Source organism: Tinamus guttatus, unplaced genomic scaffold (genome assembly GCF_059628265.1).
Source record: "Tinamus guttatus ecotype Peru unplaced genomic scaffold, ASM5962826v1 Tinamus_guttatus_pri_ptg000247l, whole genome shotgun sequence".
In the NCBI taxonomy this organism is placed as follows: Eukaryota; Metazoa; Chordata; class Aves; order Tinamiformes; family Tinamidae; genus Tinamus; species Tinamus guttatus.
In genome coordinates, this window is record NW_028288781.1 from 5,074,040 (window position 1) to 5,096,569 (window position 22,530).

The window sequence follows — 22,530 nt, forward strand, 5'->3', positions numbered from 1 at the left end:
AGTGAGAAAGGGAATATTATACTTTCTTTTTGCAAATTCTGGCAAAGGGAATAGTGGAGATCTGTTAGCAAATTTAGGTTGGTTTCACACTTCCCCTGGTCCAAGGCTAAGTGCATTGTATATACTTGAGTTAATAAGAGACTGCTTTTGTTTTTAAATTGCCAATGAAAGAATGACTTTTCTGTTTTCCAGAATTCAGTATGACTTTATTTGAGGTAACTTAGCACAAAACAAACTTCTAAAACTTGGATTAAGGAAATGTAATGTTTTCACTTGTAAAGTAGACTGCAGTTTCCAACAGTAATGGAAATTTTTCATAACCTATTTCCTGTTTTTTCCTTCAATTCTTTTCAAAAAGTGTTTCAAAGCATGCCAAGAAGAATCTAATGACTGTAGCAAATTTAGGAGTAGTATTTGGACCAACCTTAATGAGGCCACAGGAAGAAACTGTAGCAGCCATCATGGACCTGAAGTTTCAGAATATCGTGGTCGAAATCCTCATAGAAAACCATGAGAAGGTAATGTTTGGTGAACCTCCGCACTTCTTGAAATGAATTGCTAGGCTTACTGTATAGCCTGAAGTTAAATATCGTATTATAAGTTATTTGAATCTAAAGAGCATGTTCTGTATATTGTATAGTTTTGGCTATTTGTGCTTAATAAGCCCTCCTGTATGTGTGTAAAATGATATTTCAGTATATACACATATCCCGACAGTCACTTCTGTATATATACTGTGCAACCAGACATTCATTATCATATTTGCATATGCTGTGTTATCAGCAAATATGATACAGGACTGGAAAAGAGAAAGCCAAGGTCCAGTTTTCAGCCTCTTTCATTAGGGCAGGTTGGTCAAAGTAGTTTAACCAACAAATAATGGCTTTGTGTCTTTTGTTGTTGTTGTTGTTGTTTGTTTTTTGTTTTTTGTTTTTCTCACAGTATTCACACAGTAGAAACGTGACTTTAACGTTCTATGAATTTTGTAGATAAAAAGGCATTAAGAGAGAGCTAGGTGTTTAATATTTCCTTGTGTTTCAGCTGTATATGTGTTACTTTAAAACTTTGCAATTGAGGTAACGCAGAATATGGAAGTTGCTGCTGTGGCGTCTGTTACCAAGATACTTTACCCAAGCAAGCTGCTGCCCGGTGCAGATGCCCAGAATTATCACTGCATGTGGTCTGGACTTGAGAATCCATAAAAGAAAGCGTCAAAAAACCCAAACCTTACTGGTTTCGTTGTTTGGCTGGTTGTTTGGGAGTGCTTTGTGTCCGAGCTGACTTCTGGAAGTCTGAGATGATCTGCTTGTCTGGACCAGCTTCTTCTGTTGTCTTTTATTCTTTCTTGACTGGGATGCTGGGACAGTGGGCAGTATTTCTCTCCCCTTCTGAAGAAAAAAAAATGCTTTCTTGAATTCTAGGATGTGCTTTCTTCCCTCCACCACACTGCCTTTTTCTTAGGTCTCTGAGCAGTGAAATAGTGACCTTTTAAAGGTCAACAGTGTTGAAATTGGCTATCTAAGTCAAGTCTTATCTACTCTAAATAATGTCCACCACAAGTTTTTCTGACAATGTAATTATGCCAGCTCCCTGAATGATGTGGACAAGGCAGGACTTCTGTTGGTATAGCTGTATCCACATGGTGGATTTTGTTGGCTCAGTTGACTTTGTGTAGAATGACACCCTGATGCACGCATGCACATGCACGCAACCTTTTGGCAGATACTGTTCTGCTAGAAAAATATTGTGCTGCAGATATGACTGAAGTCCTTAGAGATAAATATTCTAAGAGGTGTAAGCTGCTGTTCGTTTTGGAATCTGTAAATGAAGGTAAGCCTTGGAATAAGCTTGTGATTTTGAGGCTATTGTAGTGACTGTACAAATTAAGAAAATGGAGCAAGTAGAGCCAGAATGCTTCTATGGTATATGGAAGCTGAATTTAGTTCTATTTATTCAAATAGCTGCTTCAGCCTGGTTTAGAACCAGTCTGTTGTTGTGCAACCTTAGTCACTTTTGTCTTCAAAGACCTCAATTTCATGTTTGAAGCATTAGTTGTGGAGGCTTTTCTTGTTCCTCTGAAAATGCAGAGAAGGTCTGGGAATGGAAACTACCTCAGGAATGATGCTGCACCATTTTCCACAATTTTTATGCCTTCCTTAGAACTAGGGTGGCTAATATTTTTTAAAAGGAAATTCTGTCATTTCATTTCTAACAGTGAACTCACCCTCAGTGGTCTGCCTGCATCGGCCTCTCTCCCACGCTCGAGCTGCTTCCAAGATGGAAGGGAAGCCCTAAGTGTGACCTCTGTGTATTTATAGCAGAGCTGGTGGAGGGGTGTGTATTCAGGCACTGCAGCAATCTCATAGTCAAATTCAATATGTAGCTATTACAAATGAGCCTTCATCCCTCAGGACAGACCAGGAAGTTACTACTAAAGGCAGGCAGGCTTATTGTCAGCCCAATGCTCATTTTATATTGTTATTTTGATTTTCTGTGTGTTTCAGGCTTCCTAAGAGTCAACAATTTATGTTTATATTTATAGTCCTAGTAAAGTCCCAGGAAAAGTCACCTGCATGACTTTCAACTGTTTGATGCAGTCGTTAATCTGCTTCTTTGCTGATTATTAGCAACTTCCGGTATCAGAAGATAAAGCTGGGGTTACTGAAGTGTGATAGGGTCAAGATGGAGGTGTATACCTTGGAAAGTACACCTTGAAGCCATGCTTAGCACTGTGACAAGGCTTTTTTTTTCCTCTGTATGACTGAAATGACAAACAAATGACTAACAAACTTCCAAGCTGTAGAAACAATAGCAGTAGTCATTTCCAGACTGAATGCAATTATTTGATTAGCAAAATGGTAAAAATCATTATGATTTCTCAAACTCTTTTTAAATTCCATTTGTGTTTATTATGCCTTTTTATGTGGACAGCTTTAGTGAAAAGCTGTGCAATTCATTTTCAGTAGGAGACATAATTAATTGTGTTACTAACTTTGAAATTCTGGTGCAGTAACTCCACTATCCTCACTCTGTTGAGTCCTAATTAGAGAGCTGCTCTGCAATTTGTATGTGGAAAACTGGATCTGGGGACCTGCCCTGGGATAAGAATATCTTGCTTAATGCAGAAGCTGTCTTATTTTAAAAGCTTTGTTGATAGCACCTTGTTTCCTGCTAGCTAGAAACCAGCCAGTGCAACCTTCACCTTATTTAGAGACTGCATAGGTACTTCCAAATTATGAGTGGGAACCACTCACAGTTGGTTGAAAAGGAGATGCTTTGCAAATACCAGGACCACGGATAAGACTGAACACCGGAAAACTCTGGCTGTTCAGCCTCACAGGTTGTTTAACTGCTTTAGAATTGCCTCATGATTAAGACTGGAAAGGGGCAGAGTAATGCATGAAGAAAATATTTATTTAGCTTTTTGTCTTGTAACTTAATGATGAATCTTTCTCAAGTAGCAAGTGTTTCTCAGCTGCAGAATCAGGTCTCTACTTAGAGTCAAAAGGGGAAAACAGACCTGAGCTGAGACAATTTTTTGCCCAGGACTCTCAGAATCAACAATTGTGGAAGGGAGGCAACTTCCCAGCCCATCCATGGAAAAAGAGACCTGTGAATTATCTTGCTTCTGCTACATGGCTCTAGGGGATGTGCATATGCAACTTTGATATTCAAAGGACTAGCTTTGAATATCAAAGTTTTGTGCTGGCTGGCTGTGTGCATCAGCCCTCCTCTTGCCCTTTGCTTTGAATTTTTTTGATGTCAATGTCATTCCATGCTTGTTCGCCTCTCTTGTCCTCTTATACCTTGTCATATCTGTCTGGTCCCCTTTGTTTTCTATGTTCTGTATCCTTCCCTTTACTAAAAAAGCATCAAGGGATTCATGCCTATTATCGTTGTGTTCATTTGCTCTGAAGCAAAACCTTTTCTTGGTGCCTTTTCTGAGATAACGAACTTGGGGTCTGACTACTGCTGTGTTAGTACCATGCCAGAAACAATCTTTCCTTGTTCTTGAACACAGCAATCCTGTGATAAATAAGGATCATCAGCTTGGACCAAAAGAAGGTGTTACCTTGTCTTTCCCTACCTCCCTGTACCTCTCACTTCCCACCAAATAGTTTTGGAGGACAGAAATTTATTTTTCTTCTCAAGGATTTTACAGACTCGGACTCTCTGGTATCTCAGCACCTCTGGTCTTGTTTTCTGAGTTGCACAAAGGAAGAACAGTACGTTCCACACCTGCATGAAGAACATATGTGTGTTCTTGCTGTACTTTATAATGTTATGGCATGTGAATGTCACCATTCAAAGGGGTTATTTATTTGTCGTCTAGAGATGCTTCAATGGTGAAGTGAGCCATCTTGGTTTCTCAGTTCCTTGAATATCTTTTTAAGAGGAAAAAGAACAGGATAAAAAAAAGAAGGCTAAGAAATGGAAAATGATGAGAGAGGAGGTTGAGAAAAAAAAAAAAAGTAATGGGACTGGAATATGGAAACCAGCATGTTGGGCAGAGAGAAGGAGAGAATAGTGAGCACAAATAGTAAGACTGCAAAATTTGAAAGAAGTTGGAAATAATGGTGAAACAAAGTTGGGAGAAGAGAAGAGAGAAAGAGTGTAGGTAGAAGTCTCTTAAGGCAATTAGGAAGCTAGAGTCTGCTGAATGGGGATGTTCATAGTGAAAGATATATATTTTTTTCTCTAGAGTTCAGACAACCTGTACGCAAAATTAATGATGTTCATTCTGAAAAAGTGTGCAGCTTCCTATGTAAAGAACAAAGATGTCTTCACTTGTTTTCTTTGTTCATCTTTTAATAAAGGACAAGGATTTTGCATTCTTAAGACAAAGTATATCTTCATTTTTAACTTTATGTTTCATCATAACATAGTTATGGAGATTTTTTGCAGGGTTTAATTTCTTGTTCTTTAAGTAGGCACTTTATTAATTTTTTTAAGCTAAAGAGAAAACATTCAGACTGCTAGGCCCTTAAGCCAAAATCAGTTTCATGTAGTAATACTTAAAAATCTTAGTCTTAAAACAGGTCACAGTATATAATAGAATATTAATGATAAAGACGGGAAACCTGGAAGCAGGTGAAGTCCGCTGCGTGTTTGAGAGTATGAAGTGGTACCATCAGGTGTGGACCATGAGTCTCCACTTACAGAGACCGCCAGGCCATAACCACAGCGTTCAAAGGGGTTCTGCTGCGGGCCAGTCATTAGGGTGCAGTGGCACTGGCATCGTTTATCATTTAAGACCCTTTTTGTTTGTTTGTTTAGTAAAAGAGCAGATCATTTAAAGTGCTGGTAAAGGCACGTATGAGAAGTACTAAAAAAGGCCCGTTTCAACTTGCATACTGCTTTTCGTTTTTCTACAATTAGGGGAGCAAGAAGGAATTCACTGCAATTTTGGTGGTTTGCTGTGGCGTAGCAATTTGAAACATCCCCAGGCTGATTGTTTCTTGAGTCAACAAGTGTTTGACTTGGGAATGAGGGTACACTAAGACATCTTCAGTTAGGCAGAGTTTGGAAAGCAACACATGAGCCTCAGTTCAGGAAGGCATTTAGCCTGTGCTTAAGTTTAAGCACATAACTAATCAGAAGTGTCACTTAAATTAGTCTTGGATTTAATTCAAAGTACATGCCTTAATGCCTAGCTGTCTGTAAAGAAAAAAGGAGCAGCAGGCACAGCAAGGAACTCCATCATGTTTTCTGGTGGAAGTCACAGCAGCTCTTTCTTTCCAAGGTAACATGTGCAAACTCAGCCCTTTCTGTGCTTTCTGGTTTGCAGAGAATTCTTCCACGTGAGACAGATACATGATGTTGTAACCGACTACAAATCTTTGTTTCAAAGATTTTCTAAATCATGATTTATATGGTTTATGGTCATGGTTTATGGCCTAGTAGGAAGGCTGTGTACCAAATCTCCATGAGCATTTATGGCTCTCTCTGATGACATTCAAAGGAGTTGCATTTGGATCAATACCTGGACTGGTCTGGCCGTTAGAATGCTCCAAAAGAATCAAAGCATGTACTGTGTGTCCCCATATTAGATTAAAAAAGGAGAGAAACACAAAACCCATGCTATCAGAGATAAAAGCTGTCTGCTAAAAGGCTGCACTATAAATACACGGCACATATACAAGTACATGGGCACGCATTGCTACCTTCTTGATGACAACTTCTCTCAACTTTGTATGAAATTTCTTAATGATACAGAACTCATCTTCAGCACAGACTATGATATTCTACGCAAGTAAACAGAAGTGATGATGAGGGAATGGATTTCAGATGGCTCTTTCTGTCAGTGTGGCTGGTCATAGCACTGTGCTTGCATGTGCGGAGAGGAAGCCAAAGGAGAGAACCCTTAGGGAGAATGCTAAAGTAAGTGGTCTAAATAAGATTTTGTTTGTGAAAGAAAGTATTCTGTGAAACATTTTAGAGCATGGGGAGGGGAGTTATTCTTGCATTCCTGAAGGGTTTAGAAAGTGAATTCTTATGCAGAAGCAGTGCGACCTAAGAATTATGCACTACTGCGGCTTCCTGTGCTAAGTGAAGCATTGAATTTAAAAACTCTATTTTTCTTTTTGCTTTATATTGGCTAAGCTGATGTGAATGGCATGCTGCCCCATTGCTTCCTGTGACAGAGCACTGGTAATAGCGCAAGATGTGCTCATGATTTTTCTGCCCTTGTCAAAATTCTAGTGAGCTTTTACCCTACCAAAGAGTTTAGTGTATTTCAATCCATTTCAACAGATTTTGAAATAAATATGATGTGGCAGTGAGCAGATAATCCTTTATTTCCAGTATTTTTGTGTGCAGGCCACTTACTGTAATAAAACATCGGCACTTTATTGCAGTAGGCGCTGGGCATGCACACGAATATATTATTTGCCCCGAAAACCTTACAGTCATAATGTAAGATAAGAAATGGATTAAAAAAACAAAGAGTAGAAAATGTTGTACAAAGCAAAGAATGATATAAATCCTTATAATGGCAGCAGGGAAATTACTGCAGAAGAAAATATTGGCATGGTTATATGGTAAGTTGAAATAGTGTCACTTCTGAAAATATTGACATCCATTATGATGCTTTGTGAAACGACAACACAGCATCAGGTCAAATGTACTTTTTATTCTTGAAATATAATTATCAGATGCCTGTTGATTAATTTTGGAAAAATCTAGACATGAAAATAATATATGCACACACATACATGATTTTTAGGAAAAAAAAATCATTAAAATTTAGAGGGGAGATTATGTATGTTTGTGTCTGCTTATGATCTTTCTCCTGGCCCCCAACTTATGTTCTTAAGTGCTGCTTTTTATCATCTCAGGACTTCTCATGCTCTTAGCAAGGGAAATTACATGCAAACATCCTTATCCTTCCTTTTCCCTTTCATAACTAACAAGGTATATTATGTTCTCGAAAGGTAATTGAACTATTTTATCTTTGTATTTGAAGTGTCTTTTTTTTTTTTTTTTCCTTCCCCAACCTACAACTAAGCAAGGTACATAAAGCCATTATGTGAAGGTACATTTGGGAAGGACAACATTTTTAAAAATACTTTCCTTGGTGTGAATTACAGTAGTTGAGCATGGAAGAGAAGATGAATCTGCTCTTTATGCTCATGTGGTGGACAAATGTGTGATATTTCAAGCCTGGGTGTGTTAACTCTCTCATTTCCTTCAATTACTAAAGTGGGATGGTTGACAGCAGTGACCAGGCTGCTCTCAGGAGCGCTCTGCTCATGAATTGTTAAAAGGCAAACCGAGATGTGATACAGTGGAAGTTGCTGCCTTTGTACCAGGAGAGCTACTTTTAGAAAAAGCTGAGTCAACAAACTCATAATTCACAAGTGATCAAAGGACACATGTTTTAACCTTGGTGTGTTTTTTTAATTCATCCTTTCTCAGCTGCCCTCTAGACTGTAATCTGTTGTTTTACAGGCTATGTTTAGTTTCTTCATTAAAGCTCAAATATGAACTATGTGGTTCAAGGTAGTCAGGTCAAATAAGTTGTTTCAAGAGTTTACATCCATCAGGTGTGCTTGCAAGTGTCCTCCGTTCCTTTCCCACTCTAGCAGTTTGTCTTCCAGTGCCTTTTGTGTTAAAGGGGCCTGATAGCAGGTGTTACAGTTTTACTCTGAGATTGAGACCTATAGTGAGGACGAGTCCCTCAGAGCACTGTGTCACTTGGTTGTGGTAGCCAGGCTGCTAGGTACTTTGTTGCAGCAAATGACATCTTTGCAGCAAAGAGAAGGCTGGCTGAGAACTTCTTTTTTTAGAGCTTTGTGGGTTGTCCTTTGGCTCTTGTCCAAGGATGTTTCCTGTTTCTAGTTTTGACTTTTATCCAGTTACTTTTCAGGCTGCGTACTCTGTTGCACTGTAGCTAAATAGAGTGTGCCAGGCAATATCAAGTGTTATTGATAGTGGCTTTTCGATGGCCCACTAGAGGTTCAGCTTCCCACAAATATTGGGAATAAGTGGAATTCAAGCTCCAAAATCCAAACCCTCAGCAAATCTACATCCCATGGAATCCCATAGAAGCCAGTGCACAGCAAACTGTATTTAATATGGTATCCCAGAGCACACACCTTGGGAGAACTACCTGGAGGCAGGCACACCTCTGTTGGAGCAGACATGATGGTAGTCTTGGGAGGAGGTAAGTTACTTCAGAATTATAACAAAATTGTTGCTAATTTTTATTGAAGACTTTGGAAAGCTTTTTTTTGAAAATATTTTGCATGGTTTGTAGAACTAACCAGCTTCATGACCTTACATGCACTGAACACAGTTTATGTTCAGATGTCAATAATTTCTAGTGCAGGTATTTTATATCTGTTGACACTGGTGTGTATGAGAACTGGAAGGAGAAACAGATCATGTTGACCAAAACTAGAAATGAAATAGGTTGATCTATCACTGTCCATAATAAATTAAAATGCAAAAAGTCAAACCCCACATTTTCTGAAAAATATTACTTCACACATTAAAGATTTCAGTCATGTTTAGTTTTAGAACTTTCACAAAATGGTTATAATCAATAGAAAAAATCAATTATGAAATAAAATTTTTGGCCTCTCATTCTAGAAGTTAATCTTTGCAGTTTCTTTTATGATTAAACTTTTAATTTTTCAGTAACTCCTGTTAGGTTCTGAAATCTTTCCAGTTAAAAAAAATCTAGAATTGTATATCATATTGAATGAGTTTCTTAGTATTAAAAATATAGGATATAATTAGAATATTAATGGCTAAGCTGCCCCTCTTATGGCAATGAATTTTAAGATAAATAGAATTTTATGTCCTTATTTTCACCTTGCACTTCCTGAAATACTTATATCTACAGTAAAATTACAACTTGCCATAAATGGCCTTGCTGCACTATGTTTGCAGACAATGGCACAAGGAATGGCGCAGCCACTGTCTTCATTACCCTAATAGATAAAATCCTTACAAATTCCAACAGGGTAGGAACACACTGTGAACCACTAATACAGTTGGCTTCTTCTGAGCATTTTTTTTCTCTAATATACATTTTTTGTTTGTGGTCCAGGTTGCTGGATCTAAGCTGAATTGAATTTCCATTACTGTGAGAAAGAGAGTCAAGAAAAGACCGTAGTGATGATAAGTTTCTCTCATGCTGTCCCATTAGCTGCTAGACCACCAGATCTTAAAATACTGTATATGATAGCAAATTATCATGGAAATGCAAGAAGTACAATAGCCATAAGGTATATGAGGGCAGAACAGTGTATGTGGTCCAGGTGGACAGTGTTTTCTATAATTCAGTAAACATCAGTGTGTGTCTGTGTGTCTTATTTACCAACTGCAATTCAAGTATATATTGAAGGGAAATTACCCAGATAAAACCTCTACTAATGTTCTTCCTGTACTGAGAAATGCTGTCCTCTAAAAATACTACCATGGTAAAGGTGGTTATACTAGCAGCAGAATTTCATAGGATTCAAAATGACCTTGGAGTTGTAGCATCCTTTCACAGTGGACATCAACCTCTGGTGTGCAGATTCTTTCCTGCCTGCTCAAGGATAATAGGTGCATGTTCTGAGTGGTTGATGTTAGGAGAGTGGAATGGGGCTTTTGTTGTGCAACAAAAGCATGGCACGGATTTAATTTTTTTTGTCTTAAATATAAATTTATTCTCATTAGCCCTATCACTGACTCTTCATTTTCTTCACCCCTGTTTCTCCTTTCCTTTGTCCTTGGCGCTTGCCTCCTACTGAATTTTAGAGGAAATTTTAATTACCCCAGTGATACAAAGCAGACAAAGATGACCTGATGTCTGGGTCTTTTCCTAAAATGATTCCTGGCAAACATACTGAAATTCATTAATTAGTCCAGTTTGAGACCGGAAAGGACAGAGAAGTATCCCACGTAGCAGCAGAATCTACAGTTTCAGGACAGCTGTACATATAGTTGTGAATGTGTGGAGCAGATCTAGTTAAATCAGGGTATTTGTAGCTTTGGGTTTTTTGAATTTCTAAGACCAGCTCAAGATCCAGAATCCAACACTGTTGTTGCAAATTAAGTGGAATCTGGCAAAATTCCTTGGGCTATTGCCATATGGATATGCTAGTAGAATACAATATGATAATAGGTTGAATTTGGCACATTACTCTCAAGAAATGTTTCTGTAGACTAAGTTTAGTCTATATTCCATGGAACCTAAGTTTAGAAATTGAAATGGCTGGACTTGGTGGTCTTGGTCTCATTCCTCAGGACAGGACTGTTATTAGCGGTACATATGCAAGATAGTTAGCGGTTTGTTTAGCTCTGCAAAGTACCCATTTTGTGCTGTTGCATATGGAGAAATAGGTCAAACATACCAGGGTTTGAAATAGCTCAGCAAGAGTCTCTCTTTTTTTTTTTTTTTTTTTGCAGTAGCTTTATGCTGCAGGCTTGAAGACTGACATGCTGCCTGAGTGTGCACCTTTAAATTCTGCTTTCATATAAGAGCAAACCTAAACAACCATTTAAAATACAAACTAACTGGTATAGGAGTGACTGGTGGTAGAATTTGATGCTTGATAGAATTTTGAGAGTGCTACTTACGTCAGTTTTCTCCAGTCTGTAAGTTGCTTCTGTTAGTTTCCCCCAGGTAGATTAATGGCAGGATGCTAATGTTCCTGAGAACTAAATTGTAGAGGTCTGATATTCTATAAATTCAGCTCGGCTTGATCAAAGTCTCTATAACTACATAACAGTGGATATGACTGTGATGTCCTTAACCTTTGAGGTTGGTTTGGTACATTTTTATTCTTTGTTGAATGAGGCAATTCAATCACCAGACTTGATTATTGTGTTTATGCAGGCATTAGTCTATGATGCTGTAATTTCTGTGATCCAAATGAGTGATGGTGGTAGGTCTAGATTTTTACTTGAGGGAACAGGATCCCACCCTGTTCCATCCCACTGGATATGAGAGATTGTCTCACTATGCTGCACAGTAGCCTCAGTTTGCAAAGCAAGGAGGTACTCTGAGACTGTCAGGTGTGCTGGCATACTGTTGGCAGCTAGCTTAAAGTGCAGGAATCTTCTCGGGTGTCCTCTGACTATATTACTTGTGTATTATTTTGAATCCCAACTCCTGTGCGTATGCAGTGTACTTCTGATTACACATCTTGCACAGCAGGAATCTTTTATTAGCTGTGAAACATTTATATTTAAATGCTGTTTAAATAATTAATAAGGCCAGGAGCAAATCTGAATAAGAAAATCTGTTCTCACAATTGGAATAAAGCAATAAAGCTTTCACTCCCCCCCTTTCCAGGGAGATATTACAGTGCCAGAGCCAAATGGCCATTAAGGCATGATGAAAAGTACTTGTCTATTTAAGTGAAGGTAGACTCAAAGAAAGCAAGAAAGAAAACCTGAGCGCTGTGTGTGCTCTTCTCAGGGCAGAGGTTGACCTTCTGCTTGCTTTTCTGATTCTTGCTTTTGCAAAGTGGTGCTATGAGCTGTAGCTTTGACCTGGAAAAAAAAAAAAAAGTTGTTGAAAAGGCAGCAAGGTTATGCAAGGACCGTGTTGCTTTTCATTTTCCCACTGAAAAGACAGAAAAGACAAAAGTAGAAGTGATCACAAATATGAGCAACATGAAGGAGGAAGAATAACCCCAAATATTCGTCCTGATGTAGCACACAAGGGCAGGCTGCTATTTCATTTACACCAAAACCAGCCAAACAGCTCAAGTACCGTTCCTGGTGTTTTTTTGTCTCAGAGTCCTCCAGGGCAACACCTTCTCCTCAGTGATTTCAGAGCTGAGTCTGACAATTAAGCTCAATTTGCCCTGCATGAGTAAATTATAAATATCTAAAAGATTGCATTCTCTATTGCACTTCTAAATACCTCTTTCATGACCCTCTTTTTTCTCAGTGGCGACAGATATTGAATGTTAGCGCAAGAAGACAGAAAGCAAGACAGAGCTTATAACACTGCATCAGAGAAACGTAGGAGTGAGAAAGTGGGAGTTTATTTGTACCTCTGCCCTTGCCCTGCCCTGGTTTTACTGAGAGCTGTGTGTCTTGTGCTATCCAGGAGTTCTTAGGAGGCAATTTCAGCTTCTTAGAAAACGATATACCACTTACTGACCTTATCCTAGAAATGAAACTTCACTATTAATGGGTCATGCCAAAAACTGGAGAGTGGAATGAGGGTAGGATGCCTTCCCGCCTTCAGAAGGCGACGTTGACAGGAATCACCCCAGCATCATTACTGGGCAGCGCTGAGCTGCGCAGAACGGTGCTGTTGGGAAATGCTGGTGCACAACTCTCTGCCACTAGTTGGCCTAAAATATTAAAAATAAAGGATTTATTAGGGTTTAATGCTTTCTCACATCTCTCAGCTTTTGGGTGGCTATGATCAGTTCAAGGGAGAGCTAGGAGTGGTAAAGCCTATCACAGCTAGAAGAGAAATGACAATCTTTTGAGAAGTTCCTAACAGTGAAAGAAAAAATCATTGCCACCAAAATCTGTTTTATGAAGAGAGGGGTAGCTGCTTTATAGACTATGATAGTGTCTTGGAGGACTTATGGCTGCCTGGCATGAATATCATTGTGCAGGTAGTTAGCATGTGCATGGACTTCTACAGTTTGCAGTCTGTTTTTAGTGCTTTATGGTTATTTCTCCTGTTTGTTGTGTAGGGTTTTTTTTCTATAAAACAAAACAACAAAAAAACCCCACCAATTATTTTTTTTCCACCAGCCAGAAATCCACTTGGATTCATTAGCTGCCTCCAGTTCATTGTCCTTTTCTCTGGCACTGGATATCATTGAGTAAGAATTGCCTTTATGGTTTTCTTGACTGCATTTTGTGAGTCTCGTAATCTCTCATGTTAATATTTTTTACAAGAGTATATTGAAAAATTCATGAAAGATCAGGAAAAAACACTGAAGAACTTTACTGCAAGCTGTGCAAGTCACCTGCATGCAAGAGAGCTCATCTCTTGCACAGTGCTCCTGAGGAATACACGTTCTTCTCATCCATCATTGATTTCAGTGGAGATGCATGGATAAAGCTGTACAAATAAACACAGCTGTGGAATGTGACACAGTAAACAACATGCTGAAACCTCTTGGCAGAGAGCTGCTTACCAGAAAGGCCAAATGAGACACTTAGTCTATGCAAAAGAAGTTTTTGGTACTCTTGAATTTTTCAGAAGCAAGTATTTATCCCTAAAATTCCTCTGCCTTGTACTTGCACATAAGGGGGCAGTGTGGTACTGCTAGCCAAGTGTCTTGTAGGTGTGCATTAGACTTCCTTATTGCATATTGCATCATGTTGTAAGAAACGGCTTGAGAACTGTGAGCACAATTAGAGCTTTGTGACTGTCTGTGAGCGAAGCTGCATCTGCACTGGGGAGAAGCAGGTTGCACTGCTTTCCCTTCTCCTTTGTATAAATATTCTGTTTGCTTATAGAGAGTCTGGAATGTTATTTTGGTGTTCTCTCATAATTAGTATTGCAGGCGCATAAAAGAGTAGGAACCAGTGCTCTAAAACCTGATATGGGGAAGTTCACTTTATATCATTTTGCCTCCCCCTTCCCCAGGGCAATATTCACCCACTGGAAGAGAAAGTGGCAGTTCTGCTGGAGCTTTCCCTTGCGTATAATACGTAGGCTTCCTGACCACTGCTGCCTGGTTTTGGCAGTATGATTGTTCTTCCCTGGTTTTCATTGAAAAAAATGGTGTGTCAGTTGTTTTGTGCCATCACGGTCTTCTAGCTGTCAATGATCATTAAGTAACTACTTAATGGTAAGAGAATAGCCTGGGTATATATAAGTCTTTGGGTCATCTAATTCCTGCCCACCTATTCAGGATAACAGGTTAGGATATGATGGCATGCAGTTTCTTATAATTCTGGCGCGAGTTGCTTACCTGAAGGTGGTTTTGGCAGCTTCCTTATACATTGTGTAGCCTGGCTGGCTTTTAGCTTTATGAGCACCTGAGACATGCTGTAATAATCCAAAAATGTGTTATCTGTGGTGTCTATTTATACCTTCTAACCTTCTGCATGAATTCCTACTTCATTAAAAGCTTCTCCTTTGAAGATTCATTATGAATCTCTTCTTTGTAGTATTTCCCATACAGATACGTGGCTTTGGAAAATTGCAGGGTACAGGAACACTGCATACTGTTTCATTACATTTTGGTGTATTATCTGTTGTGTTGCTCTAAGGTGCCCTACAGACACAGGGCTTCCTTTTTCTACAGCTGCTGTTTGTTTTTTCTTTATCTTCTGGTTTGTCTTTGATGAAAGAAACAGTTAAGCTAATTTGTTCATGTGAATCTGCCATTATCAGTTGTAAAACACTGTTAAATTGTGCGTTGGCATACTGATAATTTTCTACAGGTAAATCTGCATCATTAGGTTGGACCTTGTATGAGGCAGTTAAGGTATAAATGCCATCAACTTGAAAAAATCCATGTTGTTGGTTTATTTAGAGAAAAATGACCTGGTGTTTTTTATGGAGTGGTGATATGTTAATGGTCATGACTGAAAAGATAAAATGACAGAAAATGCAGTCCTTTATATGCCTTTGTGCATATCATCATTAATAAAAATATGATTCAAATCTAATGGCTAACTGAAAAAGTTCCCGCTCAGTATTACAAATATCTCTTACTAAAAATCCCTTCGTCCAGAATTTCCTCCTTTCTCTCTTTGAAAGTGTGCAGTTTCTTTTAACTAGCTGAAATTATGATACCATAATTTTGAAAATTAAAATGGGTATTTTGTCAAAGTTACAGGTCCTAGGTAAAACTGCAAAACATGTTGGTTACTAGTTCATAGTTCTCCTTCCCCCTCTATCCTAGCTGGCAAGTGTGGTTGCACATATTTTGTCTGTGGATTAACTGATTTGCAGCTTGGTTAATGCGTAGAGCATTGGTAATGCTCTTGCTTATTTTAATTTCTTATTTATTTATTTATTTATTTATTAAACATTCATTAAAGACCTACGGCACACTCCCAAACTTGAAGGAATGGATTTTTGGCTCCTGCCTGCTTTGGATGAAATCCAAAGCAAATGTTGTTTGATAACGGTTTACAGTTGCATTACGCAGGTTGCTCTTCGTGATAAATAATTGAAGCCCTTTGTGTTCTTGATTGCAGATTTTCAAAACTCTGCCTGATGCCGCTTTCTCTGAGCCAATCTCTACGTCAGTATCTCCTCCAAATGCCCCACCAAGGCAATCAAGAAGACAAGGGCAACGTAATAAGAGGCCTCTGGCTGTGTACAATCTTTGTCTTGAGCTGGATGATGGTAAGGTGTTAGTTACACTTTCAGTCTTTGCAGCAGGTTGCTGCTGTTGTATATCCTGTCTTCCATAGGTGTTTTTGCTTCATGTTTCATTGATATATGTGTGTGCATGCACATGCATGTTTGTTTAATTGGCTTGGAACATGGGAAGGAACTAGGAGATTATAGAGAGCATAGTTTTCTGACATACATTTAAAAGTAGGACAAACTGTCTTAAATACGCTTTTCCCCTCTAAAAAAGAAGCAGCTCCCATTTCTTTAGGGAAATCTCTTTGACCTCTGCTGAAGATTACACAGCCATAAGATAAATGGAGAGAGAAATAAAATTAAAGCAAATCTTTTATGAGAAGAGCTAATGCACTCTAGTGTTAAATTCATCTGGATTAAAGGCTCAGGTCACCACTGCGCTAGAGAATGCTACTACTTCACTTGAATCTTTAATACCTTGGTGTTACTAGCAGTAAATACTCATAAACTTACCTGACTGTTAAGAAGTTTAAAAAAAAAGAGAAAAAAAATGTTTTTTTTGTATGGAGTCTTCAGTAGCAATGCACAGTGAAGCATAGGATATATAGCACCTTATATATTCTGACTGTTGGCCAGAAAAATAATCTCTCTCTTTTTTAAAAAAAAAAATTTCATTGCTTGGGGGCACATACAGTAGTGAGAAAACAACTCAGAGCTTGTTTTAGGTTAGAGATTTTCTCCACCCTGTTCCCTTTCTCCCTCCTCAGTTTGTTAGCCAATTAAACTTTCTCTTGAAGAAGCATAGTAGGATCAAGGCACGAAGTCCAGTTGCCAGCATGTGAAAATAAGCAGGAGATTTGAACTCGTGCAGTAGTGTGAGATTTGATGTTGAATTGTCATTGAATCAGTAGTCAACAGGGTATCAACAGTGGTATCAATTTGATAAAGAAAGAGCACAAACAACGGTTTGAAACGCAAGTTTTAGAAATAAACTTAGTACAGCTTATTGTCTTAAACCTGTTTTTAAAAAGAGTCTGCAAGAAATTTCGCATGTCTGCCATCGAGTTTAATTCACTAGAGACGTGTAATCTTTGTTCCTTTCTTTTCCTGTGTCTAATATGAAAGTAAATGTATTGACTAGAAAATGTTCAAGGTACCTCTACTTAAAAAGCTTAAAGCATGTTAATTTAAATAATATGCTACTGAAGGCTGAGAAAACTCTTAAACTATATCTGCAATTATAATTTTGTTATTATTATTGTTATTTTTTTACAATTAAGCCACTCCCAGGGTTATCTAAATCTTGTTCTGAATATGAATCAATGGGTGACAAGTGCTGCAGCTTTTCTTCCAATTCCATGGCTCAATGTGTAGCCATGGAGAAACTGACTTCAACTCTAGCCTGGTAGATGGAAAATACATTCTATTTGTTTGTTTAGTGTGTTATCCAAAGAAATGATGTTACTGTTAAAAACTACTTTAAGTGCTCCTAAATACATTCTGTATTTTCACCTAGTTCAAGCATTCTGAACTGAGAGAATAGCAGAGACTTTTGCAGGCCTCTAATTGTTGTATGTCATACAGAAATTTGGTGCTTGTCTGGAAGGTTAGTGTGGTGAATTGCCAAGTAATCTAATAGATCATTACAGATGGTAGAACTGTGATGAAGGCTGAATTGCTGCGACTCTGAAGTTATGGCTCTGTGATGTATGGCACTGAGTTTGTGGGAGCTGAGGATAATCATTTCTCCTTGTGACTTCTGAAAAATGGCCTCTCTAGCATCTCCAGCTGCTGCTGAAGCTAGCAGTGTCCCATAGCAGCTCTCAATATCAGAAGACAGTTTCTAGCAAGGAGAGAGGTGACTAGGCTGGACTATATGCCTGCTTTATTTGCATTTTGGCCATATAGTTGTATGAGGAATTGGGGTTAGGAGCTGGTGCCGCGGCCAGTGTGAATATACATCGTCACAGAGCTGCAGCCTGGCAGGACAGGAGGATCTGCCCCAATGGGCTAGTTGCTTAGCACGTAGGTGAGCCAGCCTGATGAATTAGGTAGTCACTGCCTAGAGCTCAGTGCCTCCAGATACGCGCCGTGGCTTTCAGTTACCGTCTTTTGTAGGGTGGGGGAATAAAAGTGAGTCTAGGCTTTGTTCCATATTTACCTAGTTTCTTGGCCAACAAATGCATGTTTTATAACTGCTCTTTGGAAGATTTTATCCTGTGTGTGTTTTTAACAGGAAATTAAACATTAAATCCCTTCCCTTCCCCCTCTTTATTCACAATGGCATGAGTTAAGCACCAGGCATAAGCCAGTGTTTTGTGTTTCCTGGATATGGCCAAATTATCATAATCTTGTTTTAAACCAAGTAGCTGATGCATATTTATCCATAAACATATTTGTAGACAATGTACCTTTAAAGCTATTGTAATTATATATAAATATTTTTTATGCCTTGAAACTAGTTTTGGAGGCAAAATCTCTCCATGCTGGAAAACTTGAGTGTGTTTCGTTTAGGATTGTTATGCAAACCAGGAAATTGTTAGAAAAGCGGAAACAAGTCTTTAGCTATCAGCTGCTGCAGGGAGTTAACAGGCTTCAGAACCTACTGCTAGAATTGAAAATGCAGGGTTCAAGTCAGTTTTTTCTTTTTAAAAGCACATTTTCAGTCAGAAAGCTTCTCAGCTACACACAAAATGTATGCAGCTACCACCCAGAAAGGTCTGTAGCTGAAGTAAATATTCATAGGTACAATGGCTTGAAGAACACACACTATGTTTGATTAAAATCTTTATTTTGTCTTCTAGTAGTTAGCTGAGTTCTGATGCTGCATACAAGGAAAATTTATGCACTAATTAGATGATCTTAAATCTATTTCCAAACAATTCAGGTATTGTTTTTGCTAGAATAACATTCTTCATTTCCTGAAAAACAAGGTGAAGGCACAGATGATACCATCCATTTTTCCTTCAAGTTTTTTTTTCCTCCATGGTAAGCCAGTTATTTAAATTTTCATTCTGAAGTTCTTCAGCATTTCAGTATCTTGATTTGAACTGCAGTTGATGGGGATTATGAGCTGCTTGCTGATGTGGCATCATCCCCAAATTTTCTGCTTCAGCAAAATATGGATGTATGTTAGATTTATGTTAGGATCAATTCCAGAATTTTCTCGACTTCTCAGATGAAATCTTGATTTTGTTTTGTTTTTGTTTTTTATAGCATTTTGTCTACTATCCGAATGAACTTTAGAATGAATTAGATGCAGAAACACATGTGGCTTACACAGTTATATATATATCAGCTATATATAAAGAAGTTTGCCTACTCTGTTTCCTGAGAGAGAAAGACTGTTGGCTAGAGCAAGGAGATGATTATTCTTTTCTTCTACAAATGTCATTGGGTCTTTGTTATCCACTTGGAAAATCAGTACATATCAGAAGAGAGGTCTGTTTATATTTCTTTTAGAGGGCAGCACAGAGGTATATGTGGTCTCTTACAATTTTATTTATTTATTTTCTCATCTTATACCAAATTAAAAGTCTTTTGTTTTTCTTCATTTTCTTCTGTGCCTGAGACTTAGAGATTGTTAAGCTATTTTGCAGGGCTGCTGGAAGAGCATAGCAGGAAAAGGTCTCTCTAAGGTAGGCAATATATTACAGTCCATCCAAGATGAGCAGACAATGGGCTTGAGAATTGCTTAAATCACATCTGAAGTCAGGAAATGGGTCTTTCATGGCAAGTCATCCAACAACATTGCATGTTTTGTAAACAAACCAAAATATATGTTTCTTAAGCCATAGTGCTTTCCTGATCCCTCATTCTCTTTTAGCACTCTTTAGAAGTCAAAATCTATCATGTGTGCATAACATGCTTGTACCATGTTGGGGAGGGTAACTTGTGTTTTGTTTTTAAGATATTTTATCTCTCATCACTCCACTCAGGGACTCAAGAGGTGTATGGGCTGTTTGCAATAGTTTTCTGCTGCTGCTGTAAAGAGAAAATTATACTGTTTTAGAAAGCAGAATCCCTATATAAGAAATTAAAATTAGAATTGCTGGTGAACTCTTTCTCCTAAAATTTTGTGCTAACATAAACCAGTCCTCTAAGCCAGAATTGTATTACCATCTTATGTGCCTGTAGGAGCTGAAGTGTGAATTGTACATTAGTATTAAATAGGAGCAGCTCCTTTTAAATTTTGTGTGCACTGGAATGATACAGTTGTCTTAACTAGCGTGGCATTCATATTATTAAATCAGCCCATAGCAATAAAAAGTGGTACTTGCAATGATTATATAACTCCAAAGCTTTTATTTCCTCCCCCTCCTCCTCCTATCACAAACATCCCATCCCTTCCTGTCCCAAACAAGCAAGTAAAAAACATAAACTTAATGTGGAATTACCAAACATCAAACCTGGATCTTAAAGGAATCTTGGATTTATAATAATGAGACTGATCTTCAGGGCTGCAGGAGCCCTGAGTTGCAAGGTTGCAGGTGTGAAACCTGGCCTTGAACTCTTTCTATTTCTGAATCTGCTGTTTGGAAGTGTTTCTGTAACCTGGCACATACTAGGGGAAATGGAAAGAAAAGCCACTACATAGGCATATCAAAAGCCATAAGGGCTTGCAACACTTGCTTACAAAGCTGTCATTAACAACTGAGGACACAGTTATGCTGTTACCAAATAGGTACACCAATATCAGTAGAGAGGAGAAGATCAGAATGATTGCTGTTTGTCATGTAGAGTTTAAGAAAGTTCATTTTCACCTTGCTGCCAGAATGGCTCCTGCAGTTCTGCAGGCTGTGAAACAGCTTTTCCATTTCTTGAGTCTGAGTGGGATGACTGCTACACTATAAAAGTCTTTTTGAGCTATTGCACAAGGTAAAAGTCAAGGTGAAACTTTATCTTAGGTGATAGAGGGTATGTGTAAGGACCTGGTTTCCTATCTAGATCATTAACTTCTGCCTGGAAAGCTTTGGTTCAACAGAAGATGCCTGATTCTTTGGAGGTGTGGCATTATTTTTGCCTGTGCTTTGTATGTGCAATATGCAGTGTCTTTGCATTGTTATACTCCTGTGTAATCTACTTGCCAAAGTCGACCTGCCTCATGCTTATCTGAGAACAAATTTAGCTGTCTCATAATGTAGTTGGCATCTCTTAACTTCCACTCCTTTTTGAAGGATGTGTCAGACACCTAGCTAGCCTAGCCTCGAGGATTGCCTTAGCCAGTACCAGAGTGAAAGCTTCTCAGCTTTCAGTACATGGAATACAGAGCCTGTGGAAATGTTCAAAATAAACATATGTCCTCCCACACCTGTGTATGCATGCATGTACACACAATGGGAATCAGAAGTGTAGGGAAAGGGAATACAGAAAGACCAGAATTAAAATCTGAATTTAAAGAAAGAATGAAGAACTTAGAAGAAAGGGTCAGTCTTCCTGTGAGAGCAGGCATTATTGAAAATCTCTGATCTCCTGTAATATTCCTCCATCTCTTTAATTCTCCACCTTCTGCACGCAGGCTTGCAAGGGCACATAATACTGTAAGCAGGCCAGTTTGGCATACTAAAAGCCATTAATCTCAAGCATGGAAGTCACTGACGTATCCATGTTACCTGCCAGCTGTGCCCTGTCCAACCTCTGCTGGTTGAAAATAAATGCTCCTACTTATGTAGCACGCAAGAGTGGAAGTAGAAGAAAGACTTGAAGCAGCTCAGTGCTTTCCTGTTTAAACCACTTTGATAGTCTGTATTTCACTGAACAAGATGTTTCCTCATGGGGAGTTGCATTTGCAGATGACAAGGATAGGAGAGAAGAATCTTGCAGGGGAAGGAGTGAACTTTCCTAAAAGCTAATAGGAGAGCTAGAGATTATTACTGCTCTTCCTGTTTTGATCTGCTGTGTGTCAGTTTTTCCCATTCAGTCGGTGTTTAAAAAAAAAAAAAAAAAAAAAAAAAAGTATTGTTGTTCTTCCATTAGCTTCTGCATCAGGTCTATGTCCTATTTGCTCTTCTTTCCCAGTTATCTTCTGCTTTCCTCTTTTGAAAGCTGCACTTACACTCGGTAGTGTGAAGTGAAACAGATCTGCATGGTCATGTCCTTCCTTGCTAGCTGTACCACAACTTGCTGAACCAACAGGGGGACTGAAGGAGTAGTCCTGGCATTAGGGTGGAGAAGTGATAGTGGTGAGACCAGCATGATTAGAATTGCTGTCTATTCTAAGGCTACTTGACTAGACCGAAGCAAACTAGCCTCAGAGACCATGCTAGTGAAAATCTGCAAACAGAGGTAGTGCCTGGCAAGTGTGCTTGTCCCACTAAGCAAGAGTTTGTTCTGTTTACTAGTTCTTGTTCTGCCGCACGGGTGCAAATTCTGGTGATGAGATGAATGCTGTAACTTCCTCTTTCTCTCCTGCTATTAGAACTGTTCGATGAAGTCCATGCACCAAATCTCCCTTCCACAGTGTAGCTGGGTCCAGTCTTGCACATGCAGAAGATGTGTGAGAAAAACTGCACTTGCAGAAATTTAGTCCGGAAGTGCCAAACACATGGGCAGTGGTAGGACAATTGAGGTAGTAAAGAAAGTAAGAACCACACTAAAGTAGTAAAAACTGTTTTCTGAACTACTGCCTTCTAAATTCGTCAACTGGGAGATTAGGAGCTTCTTCAACAGATGTGTCACCTGTATGTTCACTTAAAGCAGCTGATCAAACCTCCCTAATGGCTGCTTCGCTTATTTGCAGTCTTCTCCCAAATGATGCCTAGGAACCTGGCTCTATCCCTCCCTCA

At 38.7% G+C, this 22,530-nt stretch overlaps 1 protein-coding gene across 1 annotated transcript in view; it reads left to right on the top strand.

Annotated features, from left to right (window-relative positions):
* Nucleotides 1-22,530, top strand: part of ARHGAP10 (Rho GTPase activating protein 10) — a 126,533-nt gene that overhangs the window by 74,603 nt on the left and 29,400 nt on the right. The window contains exons 18-19 of the mRNA XM_088526548.1: nucleotides 359-518; nucleotides 15,631-15,781. Coding sequence (XP_088382674.1) covers nucleotides 359-518; nucleotides 15,631-15,781 — 311 coding nt within the window. The remainder of the gene's footprint in view (nucleotides 1-358; nucleotides 519-15,630; nucleotides 15,782-22,530) is intronic.